The sequence below is a fragment of the Salvia splendens genome, chromosome 2 (genome assembly GCF_004379255.2).
Source record: "Salvia splendens isolate huo1 chromosome 2, SspV2, whole genome shotgun sequence".
Classification (NCBI taxonomy): Eukaryota; Viridiplantae; Streptophyta; class Magnoliopsida; order Lamiales; family Lamiaceae; genus Salvia; species Salvia splendens.
The window spans coordinates 37507885-37520894 of NC_056033.1; the positions used below are offsets into that span (position 1 = coordinate 37507885).

A 13010-nucleotide genomic window follows, 5' to 3' on the forward strand; every position below is an offset into this window, starting at 1 on the left:
TTGTTTTGAAACGATGAGTGATAAGTTGCGATTGCGAATGATCGTACTAACTCCTTACGGGACATAGATGCATTTTATCATTAGAGATGTCTCATTCTATTTGATAATAGACGTACTATTATCTTTGTATAAATTTCTATGTCAAATAGGAAATGTGTCTATAGAAGTAAATAAAAACTAATTACTTTTCTTATCTATAGAATACTAAATCGTGTTCGTAACAAAATTTACTTCATACAGTTAAGGAATCGCGGTAATTAGACGTTTTATTCTCAAATAGCAAAGTGTTACTATTTGTGATAACAAAATTAAAAACTAGTATGTGTAGTTAGACAGAGGCATTTGAAATGAAGTACATACATGATATACGCATATAAATTTGTTTGAGATCAAAGTAATTGGGAATTCAAATATACTGCCTGAAATTGACAGATAACAATACCTTGTGTCTTATATTTAAATTGGACGGCATATTTTACAAAATAAATTGAGTTTTAGGCTTTTAGCAGACTGTTATTAGTCAATTACTTATTTCTTTTAGCAATTACCTAATTTGCATACCCCATCTTTTCACGATATATCTGATCTTTGGTCGAATTAGGCGAACATATTTCCAATCGAGTTTAAATGTTTATTTGAAAAGGAAAGAAAAAGACATTTTTGAAAAATAATACTAGTGCTAGAATTCGTGCAGGTTGAGTGGATCATTATTGGATCATTGTGATAGCGATTCAATCCAATAATGTCTAACTCGAACCTGATGACATGTTAAGAAAATTTTCTACTCTAACATGAAGTTATGATACTACCTTCTAATTTGAACACATACATGTTAATAACAACATAATAACGACATAAATCTGATATTACACTATTTAAATCTGATTACACAAACCTAAATAATAAAGTGAAGTATAATTTTTAAAAAGAATAAAAATAATGAAAATAATACTGTATAAATGGATTACTCGATTCTAACCCAAAATTAATAAGATTTTTAACCAGTCTAACCTAATAAAGATTCAAACCCATTAAAAGGTTATCATACTAATTAACTTTTTGTATATTCATTTTGTATAACAAAATTAACCATCAATAATATTAGTTGTTTAACTTAGCGAAATATATGTAGCAATCATTAGTTGAAAAAATATACTCCCCGTTCCATAAAAATATGCACACTTTTCGTTTTCGTCTATCCCACAAAAATATATGCATTTCATTTTTAGAAAGTTATATCAATTTAATAATATATGTCTCACTATCCACTAACTCAACTTTAATAATCATTCTCCTCATTTCTCTTACTTTACCGTACAATTCTTCTGATCTCTCTTACTTTATCAATTTTGTCTTAATTCTCGTATCATACACATTGTCCATATTTTTATGGGAGGGAGGGAGCATACATTTGTTAAAATGTTGTAGTCAGTGGCGGTTAGAAAGTCAGGAGGGTCGGCTGCCCCCTCCATGCAACCAAATTTTCCTTATCTGGACATAAAATTTCCATGTCCGCGTCATCCGTTTACCATCGACGTCGTTCTAAAGACAAAAAAATAGCTATGTTCGCTCCTTTAATCGTGGATTCTCCACTGCTAATAGTGTAATTAAAATGTGAAAACCACTATTAAGAATATTGATTGTACACATATACATATATTCTTAAGTTGGATTTTTTTATACTAATTGACTGAGTAAAAGGTTAGTTATTCATTATTTTTAATGAATGAGGCACACTATAAAAACAGACGAGATGCTTCTTCAAATTTCAGTTGAAAAGACGAGGCCTTGTTACTTTAAACTCTCATCGAAATTCGTTTGTAAAACCAAATCCATTGATGGGTTTGTCAGATGGCGACGGCTCATCGCAGTTCCGCCAAAACGTCGTCGTAATGCGCCACGGCGACAGGCTGGACAACGTCGCCCCTCTGTGGTCGGCCTCCGCCCCGCGCCCCTGGGACCCCCCGCTCGCCGACGACGGCCACCTCCGAGCCTACGCCACCGGCGACAAAATCAATAAACACCTCTCCTTTCCGATCCACCGCGTCTTCGTTTCCCCCTTCCTCCGCTGCCTCCAGACCGCTTCCGGAGTCGCCTCAGCCCTCTGCGCCGACGATCCCATCGATCCTTCCAAAATCAAGGTCGCTTCTTAATTCTATGCATGAAAAACATTCCTTTATCTTTGATGTTGACTTGTTACCATTTTTTTTAATTTCATTCTCCTTTTCACTATATTTTCTGTTTCATTTAGACCATCTCCCGCAATACTCCAAACATGAGTTTTGGTGTAGAAATCTTCACCAACAAAACTCATTTTTGGTATTTTTTTTGAAACAACACCAAATATGGTATTACTACAAAAATTTTGTGAGACAAAAACTAAAAAATGATGTAAATTTTGAATTTGATATAAATGGTTGGAGTGAAATTACTTTTTGGTGTGACATATACTCAAAAATGGATTTAAGTTTGGTATAAATGGTTGGATCCTACTTAATCATAACTGGTTTTATGTTTTAGATGTGAATTACGGAATTTTAAAACATCGAATTTCATCTGCTTACTGTTCTACTTAATTTGACAATTTTTGTTGAATTCCAAATCCATTTGTGCTCTCTATTGTGATGTCTCAGCAACTAGGAAAACCACTATCGTTCACTAACTCCCACCCAAAAAAACCACTTTGCTTATTTTTTTTCATCGTCTCACCGCTTAGCTAGTTTTCAAAGCATTCTTTTCATCTATTCTCAATTCGCATTAAAAATAATATTTTTCTTGAGCAATGTCAAATATCATCCAAATTCTATATCATCAATATAGTGGAGACTGTGGAATGTACCACTTAAACTATTCTATTCAATACTAGACCCCACCATTAGTTACAAGAAAAATACAAGTAACCTAGTAGTAATATTTCAATTCCAAACCTATTACTACTACACAAGGTCAAAGTATTCTTCCAACTACATTTTTTATTCCCACACTTAGACATGGAGTATAAACTTTGTCATATAGGCAAATATTAATGCAGGTTTGTAAGCTATATTGTGCAATGCTAAAAATTTAAAATATGTCCCTTAGCTTTTTTTTCTGAAGCTAAAACTAGGCTGGTGATGTGTGCTCAAGCTTTCTGTCTATAATTCTGTTTGATCAAGTCAAGTGTCAAAAGATTTGGGTGTTTGTCTGTGCCTGTCTGTATAAAGCTTGAGTGTGAAGCGAGTGACGACAATATTGCTCAAAGTAATCAAACTGTGTGCATTCTAATAAGCTAAACTCATTGCATATTTTTCAGGTGTCAATAGAGTATGGATTATGTGAGATGATGAATTCTTTAGCCATCCGGCCTAACGTTGCTCCTAAAGATGGGATTTTTAGTTTTGACATTTCGCAGTGCGAATCTGTATTGCCTGCTGGAACTATTGATAATACTACTGAAATGGTGTATAAGGAGGTAATATTATGCTTTCATTTGTTAAGTACTCTACAATATGAGCCTGTAGCAGTTCAACTTTCCTATGCTAAAACCCAGTTTTGTCTGTGAATGTAGCTTCCAGGATGGCAAGAGACGCGAGAAGGTGCCCGGGATAGATATATGCAGGTGATCACAAGTCTTGCTGACAAATATCCTTCGGAAAACTTGTTGCTAGTGACTCATGGTAAGCTTCTCAGTAGCTAGTTACAACGTGGCGTTTACATTCGTGTTACCTTATTTTTGCGGTCTTACATCATGAGCCACTTGATGCGATGTTATGTTGCTGTCATTCTACACATTTAATCAGCATATGTTTCTCTTGATGATCTGTAACTTCTAAAATGGTATGCTTTTTCAGGTGAAGGAGTTGGAACCACTATTGCAAGATGTTTTGAGGATGTTGAGGTGGCTGAAGTCGAGTATTGTGCATACTCAGTCTTACAGAGGTCTGTAGTTTTCGAAGAAAGCAAGTCGTTTACTGCTGGACAGTTTGTGGGATCAGTGAAAGATCTAGCTGGTATCCAGTTAATGCAAGTCCAAGAAACCTAGTGAATTGGTGTTATGTACTTCATCTATTGTCTTCTCTTTTGTTGGGAATCCTAATAAACTTTGCCAATCTGTTGTCGTTGCTAAGCTCAATCTGAAAATTGAAATCACCCAATGTGGTCAATGTAAAAGCATTTTTTTCCCATTTGATCCTTTTGACATGTTATTGATCCTACTCTTGTTTTCCAGTTACATATCATATCATTAAATGTCTAAACAAAATATTTACAGAGACACCAGAATTCATTTCACAATACGAGTTGCAGATACAGAACATTACAAAGCCTAAAACTAGCAGCTACAATGTTAGATGAAAATACAGAAGAATTAGCAACAATTACAAGAAGCCATTTTTGTAACTTCAATCAAGACCAGTGAGAGGGGCTTGGAAGCTGCTCGATTTGATCAAATAAGTCGATGGGAGGGAAGTCATCATCGATGAGGCTGTCGATGTCCACCATGTCGTGACTCTCCGACGTTCCAGAAGCCTGGAACGACGGGGCGATGGGGACTTGCGCAGTACCCAGTGCCGAATGGCCAAACTCATCATCAAGAAAACTGGGAGCTCCAAGCCTGCCAATGAAGTCCTGGCCCTCCAAAAGCAGAGGGTAGTCCGGCTGAAGTATTGGAAACTGAGGGAAGGAGACATAGGGCTGCTGGTCCACCGGAACAGCGCTGATCGGGTTCGGATACACCACCTCCCCGAACGGAACCGCTTCAATGGTTGGGCACAACTGGGACTTGGCCGCAAATTCTTGCTCCCTTGATAGGCTCAACTTTGGCGCCTGCAAACACACATGTTCTTGGGATTGGTTAATGTATCATAAAAGATGAGAAATTAGTAAGTGTAAGACCTTGAGAGATGGAATGAAATCGAAGGGAGGGGTTTGGAGATGCTTGGTGGTCTTGTGAGATTTGGTGGATGATGATGAAGGAGAAGTAGAGGTGTGCAGAATCCTAGCAAGTCTCTTCTGTCGACTACTCCAGAAATTCTTGACGTCGTTGTCTGTTCTTCCGGGCAGATACGTCGCGATTTTGGCCCATTTGTTCCCGAATTGTGCTTGCAGATCGATCACCGTTCTTTCGTCCTCCGCTGAAAACTTCACTCCCCTACACAAATATCTCCAAAATCAGCAAAATTACACGTTGAAGAAATCAAAATAACATTTTTAACCTAGAAACACAGAGAGAAGAAAAAAAAATGTGAACTTGGAGGAGAGAGAGAGAGAGAGAGAGTTAGTACGTCTTCAAATCAGGGCGGAGTTTGTTGACCCAGCGGAGGCGGCAGGACTTGCCGGTGCGGCGGAGGAGGCCTCTGGATCGAATAGAGCTCCAATCTCTGGGGCCGTATTTCTTCACGTGATGTATGAGCACTTGATCTTCTTCCACTTTCCATGGACCTTTCTTTATATCGCGGAGTTCATCAACATGTATCCTTCTCTTCCCATCCATCATTCTACTACTGAAATGCCGCTTGATTGAGATGTTGTTTGCATCTATGTATGTATCTATTCTGTGTGTGTGGGAATTGGAGAGAGTGGCGGTTGAGACGGTTATTGGCACTATCCCCACTAAATTTCCCCGCTTTCCTCATTTCTCTCTTATTTGAATTTTGGGCCAACAATTCTTATTGGGCCTATTCCGAGTAACCTGGGCTGAAAAATACAAATCCAAAAATAAAAATAAAAATATAAATATAAATCAAAGCTTGAGGTGGGTTTGTAATGAAGAGTACGGTCGATTTTTTTGAGATCATCATGCAACGGACTGAAACCTATAGGAATTCCAAATTTGCGTTTATACCTAATTATGTTCACGCGTTCTGCTAATTATGCAATTGCATTGGTTGATTATTTGAACACTTAAAATTTTTGTTCAATAGGAATAATTTCTGGATGTTGGGGGTTTGTGTGTTTTGGGAGTGCATTTGAATTGGGAGCTCTAGTTTAATTGTAGTTAAATTAGCTCATTTTTTAAATGATTAGATTCGGTGCTTGCGTTATGTAACCGTGCAAAGTCTCAATATGGATTAAGGTTTAAAATCTTGTTCATAAGTTGGAGGAAAAAGTGATCGGATAGGAAAATAAAGAAAAGTTTACCATGCTGGGTAGTGTAGTCCAGGACGTTCTACCTTGCCATATCGAATTATGTTGTAGGAGTATGAATTAACATTACTTTTCTATCTGTAATTATATAAAAAAAGTTTCTATCTTGCTGAATATTTTTTTGTCTTTCAACTTTGCATGTTGCTTGTCCTCTTGGAGGTATGTAGATTTCTTTTGAATTGCTGAAAATCTCGAGTTCTGCTTTGAATCCATTGCAAAAAAAGTGTTACTCCACGAATATGAGTTCTGCACCATTGCATATTTGTGTACAATATTGAGGACATTTTGAATCATTTCTCCCTTAGCAGTATTTCTGATGTCCTTCTATATACTATGCTCAAGGTTCTTTTTCATCTTTGTTTTCCGCAGGGAGTGGGGGTTTAGAGGGTTCAGAAATTGCTGGCATGTTAACTTGCAGCTTTTTAAAACGCTGTTTTCATAATCTATGCAGAGATGAATGGGCCAGGAAATGTGCTATGGTCGATTGGTCACCATTTCAACTTTCCACATATAGGCCGTTCCTGCTATGCTATCCAATGTTGAACACCCGTTCGATTCCCCAACTTATAGTCTCGTAATTCTTGCAGGCCTTGGCATTGCTGGTGGTGCAGCATATGCAGTTTGCAAAGTAGTTCTTATATTGTGAATTAAAAATTATACTTCCTGAAAAAGTGTATATAGGTCTTTTTTTCTGTTATATTATTCAATGAAGATATTACTAGTATTTTTCAGGTACAAAATATTCAACAAGGCTCTTGAAAGGGTTCAAAATGATAGCCAAGTATGTTTGATCTATTTTCTGTGTTGTGATTTGCATTTCTGTAATATTTAGCTGGAAAGGATGAGCTCCATTTGTGGTTGCAGAACTGTAAATGTAAATGCACTGCAGGCTTCATTTAGCATACAGTTACATATGCTGATTTCTGATTTCCGCAGGAAAGAATAATCAAGAGAGAAGAACGGGATGAAAAAGTTTGATATTCTTTTTAGAGCATATCGAACTTAGGTTTGAACTAGTATTGAATGAAGCACTTGAACTAGTAGTGGTCTAGTGTCTCAAATAAGTAAATTTTGCTCTTTAGCCCATTTTGATTCAGATTTTGCATTGGTTGCAGATTGTTTTTTCAATAAGCATGGGAACTTTAATTCCTTTTGGCATAAATTGACTCCTAGTTGTTGATCCTTCTTCAATTTATTGCTACCGACAGGTTTGGGTAAGAATTGGATCCCCTGTCACTTGCTATGGATCAGAGAGCAGGAACTGTGCTGCTCGTCAAGTTTATGTCGGAGATGTTCAAAGACGAAGTTCATGCATCTGATTGTTGAACTCACTTCACCTTCCCAAACTCAACTCAAGCTCGAGTCTTACATTCCAGTTGGGCAGTGCTCAAATCGTAGCTGGGCAGTTTGTTTAATGGTTCTAAGAATTTTGTTGCATTAGAACGCTTCAAACTTGAGTGTGCGTGGTGTACTGGTGTTTTATCCACATTTATCATCTCGAATTAGTTTGAAAAAGTGTCTTTGAATGGATTTGGAAGATCAAATACAGGTTTCATCGACTGGTGGTCAAGAACAAGGAACCATCTGGATTTCTAAGGTACAAATGATAGTGATGTGCTTGATATTGGACATAAAAGACTCTCCACTTTTATTGCTTATGATAACAATAGGAAGAGACTCATCTGGTGCTCTTGCATGCATTCCTTATATTTGCCCCTACACTCTTGAGGTCTTCCACCTATAACCATATCAATTAATAATCAGACAATGCACAGAAATAAATTAAATGAAGTTAAATCACCAAAAGACATATCTAGCTCATTTTCAAAATAGCTAACATATCTCATAAGCTCTAAAACCATCTTTTAAAATAAGAGGTGCTTGTAAGTTCCTTAAAATAAGCTTAGCCAAGACTCCCAAAAACAACTCAAAATGTGATCGGCCTAAAATTATAAAGTACCAGCAAATTCTATGTCCAACTTCTAGCATGAGGCCAAAAAGTAGTATCGGTGCTTGGTGTGGTTCTGTTAGTGAGATTGAGCGAGAGCAGCATAGCTAGAGTCTGATATGCACCATCTAGGGTTTAATTTCACCAGACTCTATGTTCACCACACAACACACTTCACCACTTCCAGTATCTCTAAGAAATCCATAAGATATTGAAATAACATTATTACTTGAGTTAGTTCATCATTCCTTTTTTTTTTTGTTCAATCTCCAACAGTCCTCTAGTTATCCACTTAACTCACATGCAATTATCTCACCATGACATAGTAAATGATTAGATCATCGGAACGAATGTTGCAGCAGCAAGTAGTGAAGAAAACCGTAAACTCACTGTTAATGCCACTAAAACCTGACTAGAGGTAAAACCAAACTGAGCTGGATTTGAAATCAAAAGTATAACTCTTGTTAACGAGCTAAGCTCAAGACTGATTTGTTGAATATCCAACGGTAAGTCAAAACAAGATTTATAGACGACGCAACACAGCTCTGTTAGTAAGATGATAGTTCGAGTCATTAATAAAGGGTGATTCTAAGAAAATCAAGCTTTATGTGTCATACGAAATGAAACGAGTTCATTATTGAGCCCAATTCAAAATAGTTATAGCTACAACTTCAGCCAACATTCTACCAATAACTCTACTTACAACAAAAGAATCTCACAATTGAAAGACTGCAAGCAGATACACATTTATAGTTTTTCGTTTGTTGTTATAACAATGTGTAAAACTCATATTTAGATGCAATAGCACAATCTAGGAAGTTTTAGTCAGCATTTGATTGCAAGATCAACACAATTTAAAATTAAAAAAAAGGAACCCTAAAATAAACCAATTCACACGAGATTCTGCACAACAATTTACATCTTCCCATATACTTGCAGATACCAAAAAATAGTCCACAAAGAAAGAGAGGGCGGGGTGTGAATACTTACAGAGCGGATTCCTGAGAGCTGGAGCGTAGCTACGGCGGCGGAGGTGGAGGCGCCGACGAAGAGGGAGGCCACGGTGAAGGCCTTCAAAGGCATGAGGTTGCCATTGCCGGCGTATCCCCTTTTCAAAGCGGCGACGCCCCACCAAAATTGAACGGCGCTGGCGCTACCCCAGAACCAGTAACCTTGAACTACGCCATTGCCCACAACACTATTTTCTTCCTTCTCTTCCATTTCAAGTTTCTCCATTGCTTAATTTCAAGTGAGATTCCATTTCTTGCCTCAGTTATAATTGGGCTTTACAGCTGGGCCTCTCAAACAATAACAATATGGATTTATATCAATTTTTTCGCCTTCTTCTTATCTCCTAATCAATTAATATCAATTTTTAATAGTACTAATTAAATTAAATTAAATGTAGCATAAAACAAAATAAATACACTAATGCTATAATCCTCACATAAAATATATAGCATATTACTTTTTGAGGTATCCTGAAATATAAGCGTTACTTGTTGTCTCCATGTGGAGCGATGGAGCCTCATTTTATTCTACCTTTTTTGTTTTAATATTCTAATGCTACCATAAGTTTTATTGTAGGATTGGGACGACGTTTGGTAACTAACTTCACCACCATAAACTCTTATTAGATTTCTTTTATACTTAGTGAATCTTTAAACTTTTATGTCTAACAAAATAAGATTTTTTTTTAACCACAGGTGTACCGAACTCACTTTTGATGGAATCCGATTAATCATGCTCGAGCGGGTTTGCAGATTAAGACTGAATTTGAACTCGTGATCTCAAGATCAACAGTTCTACATTACCAACTGCACTACGACCCATTGATAAATAAGATATCTTTTATACTTTGAGAAGTTTAAAGAGGTGTTATCCTTTTATTATCAACCTTTTAAACTCTATATTACACAGTTTAAGTTAATTTTGGATTTTGGGTTCTTATTGGGTCAGACAACGTCAATTAAAATTAGGGCTTCGATACGAATAGCGAGATTTTCTTTATTAGTAATTGATTAGCACCCATAAGCGAAACCTTGGGCTGAATCCTTGGTGAATACAAATTAGATTAAATTTTAGTAGAATATAGCAATAATATCTCTGATCTTTTTATTTGTGGAAAGTTCGTTATTTCTATTAAATTTTGATTTGGAATTTAGTCACCTATAAATCGTCGGAACTCACTGAATCCAATGAAACCCTACTATAAAAGAAAAAGAACAATAAGGCATATAGCGTTGCCATTTATACCTAGCGTGGAGGGTAGATAATGGAGAATAGGGAAACATTTCAGTTATGAACAAATATATATATATATGATGGGAGCAATTCAAATCCAGAAAAAGTCAGTCAAGCCAGCCAATAATAGTTGGCCATAGTTTACCCCTTCCTTGAATAGATTATTTGGGTTAGCCTTTGTTTCAACTCCAAATTCCACATTCTGCCCACTTTTATATTACCATAATCGAAGCACACACGAAATGCAGACCTTGAAATCATTCAAACCTGATTCCCCAGAAGCACCCTTTTTTGCCATTTTCTCACCAAATTCATATTGTGCGAAAACATAAGTAGGAAACTTACATCTTTCCTTCACTTCTTTTATGCCCGGTTGCTGGGAAAACAATCCAAACCTTTCCCTCAAGGTTTTGTGCTTCATGTTAAAGCCCCTAATTTGTAGCTACTACCACTATTCTTCTTACTTGGTTATTAGATTTAGCAACTTCAATCTTCATCTAGTGCCAGAATACACAAGCTACACAATCTAAAAGTATCTTAGTACTTTGCATAAACATGGTGTTCTTCAAATCAAATGGCATCAGACTAAAACTTCTCATTCAGAGAAAATGAAAAAAATGAGAGCATGTAAGAGAATATTTGAGATGTGTCAACACTATCAAGAATCATGAGCCACATGAAAAAGACATGAATTTCAACTGTTATAATGTACAAATAAAGAAACAACCCAAATCAGTCATTATTCATTTAAAAGAAAAAATGAATCAAAACCAATTGAGTCATGAAACTGAAAAAGAAAATCTAAAATCCATATTTACATAATGCTAAATAGAAGAACTATCATCCATCTCCAGATCAGCAACTTGAAGAGGGGGAAGACAAAGGAAACAAGAAAAGAACAAAGAAACCCTAAATCAATGCTAGTTCTTCCTCTCAGAATACAAGAGTATACCTTCAAAGCCATCCCCCAGAAAAAAAGGTTGGAAGCTTAGAACTTCCAGAAACTGCATCTAGCCCTGTGTAGAAGACCACCGCCATCCAGTAAAATTCAGAGCCACCGTGGCTGGATGATCAGGACTGTACCTTCAGAGAACTCTCAGAAACCTTGTATGACTCCGCAGTGATAGATACCAGCCATAATCCAGGGAAACAAATCTGCGATCCATGAAAAATGAGACACATAGATGCCATAGAAATTCAAGCGCAAAAACCGAATCAGATCTTATCTTACATCAACTTGTTTTTGTATGTTCCTTGCTCTCTTCTTGGGCCTCCTTGCCGGCTTTGATCCGGTCAGCGCAAATATATCCTCCTCGATCTCGTCTTTCGTTAGAGGGATAGATATGCTCAGCTTCCTCTTCTCCTTCTTCCCACCGCCGTCGTTATCCCCCGATCTATTGTTCAGATTCCTCAACGGCGACGGCGCTTTACTCCTTTCCGGCATCGCCGTACCGTTACTCTTCACCGGACCTCCGCTCACGTTCAGCGACTTGTGAAGAGGCTTCCGAGGCCTTAAATTCCATGTCTTCGTTTCTTCATCAGTAATAGTATTGTTGTTATTAACCTTCTCCTCTTGTTGCACTTCACCGCTGCAAACGTCTTCCTCGTTTTTCTCCGTCTCTTCTTGTGGATTTTCGTCCTCTGTTTTGCTACTCTTGCAGGGAATTTTGATTAGGATTTTCGATCTCTTGATTCCAGCCGCATCGACTTCTTTCGCCTTCAATTTAGGCTCCGATTTCAGACTTGTTCGCCCTGAATTTGTTGAATGGAGACCGTTCCTCGCACCATCCAACGCCGGATGATTTGAGTGATGTCTCCGATGCTCAACAGAGCCGCCTTTTCCCTTGCCGTAGGCTTCGGATTGAGGAGGCGATTCATGCCTCGGCAAATGCCACGCCGGATCACCGCTGGTTGGCGAGTGTTTAGCCCACTCCCGAAGCGGATACGGCTTAGATGATTCTCCAGAAGTAGGAGATCGTTTCCCCAAGTAATCCCCGTGGACCGGAGACCGACGAGGCGACACAGCCACCGCCGCCGCCGCGGCGGAATCGCATAAAGGGGACTGATGCCGAGGAGGCCGCCGCGACGGCGATTTGATGGAGCGGCGGCGCTGGTGTTGGCCGGTGGAGTTTCGGTCCTTATTCCATTTCAGATGCGGCAGCGTGAAATTGTGCAGCGGCTGAGATTTGGCAGGGACAGTAGAAGCCATAGCAGCAAGCAACAATCGCCTTTGAGCGCCGAATTCAACGAAAAAGTATTGAATTGTTATCAGAGGATGCAAATCGGAAAGCAATCTGTTTGGAGATCGACGGCGACGTCACATCGTTTGGTAAATTCCGAGGATGTGAAATCAAATTGAGTGCATGAAAAGAGAGTGCGTGTGTTTGTGTGTGTCGGCGCAGGTGGGTGGGTATGAAGTTTGTGTTGGGGGTTAACGTGAATGAAGGTTGAGAGAGCAGAATTGATGAATGGGGAGAGAGAGAAGAGGAGGAAATGGAGTTGCAGAGAATGTGAAAGGGAAGAGGTGAGGTGGAGGAAAAGAAAACTTGATAGAAATTAAGGAACATAAAAAATAATTATATAATACTATTATATACAGACGTGTGTGTGTGTGTGTATTTTTATACATGTATCGTATGTGAAAACTTGATAGAAATTAAGGAACATAAAAAATAATTATATAATACTATTATAT

At 37.9% G+C, this 13010-nt stretch overlaps 4 protein-coding genes across 4 annotated transcripts; 1 reads left to right on the plus strand and 3 right to left on the minus strand.

The window, feature by feature from the left end:
- The first annotated feature begins 1756 nt into the window (after positions 1-1756).
- On the plus strand, positions 1757-4210 carry LOC121769036. The gene is made up of 4 exons (XM_042165694.1): positions 1757-2141; positions 3293-3451; positions 3548-3656; positions 3831-4210. Exons 1-4 carry the CDS (start codon positions 1839-1841, stop codon positions 4019-4021), a joined length of 762 nt encoding a protein of 253 aa, XP_042021628.1. The 5' UTR covers positions 1757-1838; the 3' UTR covers positions 4022-4210.
- A 53-nt stretch (positions 4211-4263) lies between these two features.
- Positions 4264-5687, minus strand: LOC121780572 (transcription factor DUO1-like). Its single transcript, XM_042178171.1, has 3 exons — positions 5262-5687; positions 4873-5128; positions 4264-4803 (listed from the first exon to the last, which is right to left on the minus strand). The coding sequence occupies exons 1-3, from the start codon at positions 5471-5473 to the stop codon at positions 4384-4386; spliced, it is 888 nt and encodes a 295-aa protein (XP_042034105.1). The 5' UTR covers positions 5474-5687; the 3' UTR covers positions 4264-4383.
- Positions 5688-7625: 1938 nt separating this feature from the next.
- LOC121769659 lies at positions 7626-9349 on the minus strand. The gene is made up of 2 exons (XM_042166422.1): positions 9062-9349; positions 7626-7861 (listed from the first exon to the last, which is right to left on the minus strand). Exons 1-2 carry the CDS (start codon positions 9305-9307, stop codon positions 7802-7804), a joined length of 306 nt encoding a protein of 101 aa, XP_042022356.1. The 5' UTR covers positions 9308-9349; the 3' UTR covers positions 7626-7801.
- Positions 9350-10983: 1634 nt separating this feature from the next.
- Positions 10984-12870, minus strand: LOC121765770. Its single transcript, XM_042162000.1, has 2 exons — positions 11547-12870; positions 10984-11470 (listed from the first exon to the last, which is right to left on the minus strand). Exons 1-2 carry the CDS (start codon positions 12522-12524, stop codon positions 11387-11389), a joined length of 1062 nt encoding a protein of 353 aa, XP_042017934.1. The 5' UTR covers positions 12525-12870; the 3' UTR covers positions 10984-11386.
- Positions 12871-13010: the final 140 nt, after the last annotated feature.

What these genes read in the sequence shown, in the direction of transcription:
- LOC121769036 (XM_042165694.1), top strand. Translation starts at nt 1,839, where the DNA reads ATGGGTTTGTCAGATGGCGACGGCTCATCGCAGTTCCGCCAAAACGTC. An exon ending in TCGATCCTTCCAAAATCAAG is followed by an intron (nt 2,142 to 3,292) that starts GTCGCTTCTTAA and finishes CATATTTTTCAG; the next exon opens with GTGTCAATAGAGTATGGATT. An exon ending in CTTGTTGCTAGTGACTCATG is followed by an intron (nt 3,657 to 3,830) that starts GTAAGCTTCTCA and finishes ATGCTTTTTCAG; the next exon opens with GTGAAGGAGTTGGAACCACT.
- LOC121780572 (XM_042178171.1), bottom strand. Translation starts at nt 5,473, where the DNA reads ATGATGGATGGGAAGAGAAGGATACATGTTGATGAACTCCGCGATATA. An exon ending in CTCCGCCCTGATTTGAAGAC is followed by an intron (nt 5,129 to 5,261) that starts GTACTAACTCTC and finishes ATATTTGTGTAG; the next exon opens with GGGAGTGAAGTTTTCAGCGG. An exon ending in ATTTCATTCCATCTCTCAAG is followed by an intron (nt 4,804 to 4,872) that starts GTCTTACACTTA and finishes GTGTGTTTGCAG; the next exon opens with GCGCCAAAGTTGAGCCTATC.
- LOC121769659 (XM_042166422.1), bottom strand. Translation starts at nt 9,307, where the DNA reads ATGGAGAAACTTGAAATGGAAGAGAAGGAAGAAAATAGTGTTGTGGGC. An exon ending in AGCTCTCAGGAATCCGCTCT is followed by an intron (nt 7,862 to 9,061) that starts GTAAGTATTCAC and finishes ATATGGTTATAG; the next exon opens with GTGGAAGACCTCAAGAGTGT.
- LOC121765770 (XM_042162000.1), bottom strand. Translation starts at nt 12,524, where the DNA reads ATGGCTTCTACTGTCCCTGCCAAATCTCAGCCGCTGCACAATTTCACG. An exon ending in ACATACAAAAACAAGTTGAT is followed by an intron (nt 11,471 to 11,546) that starts GTAAGATAAGAT and finishes CATGGATCGCAG; the next exon opens with ATTTGTTTCCCTGGATTATG.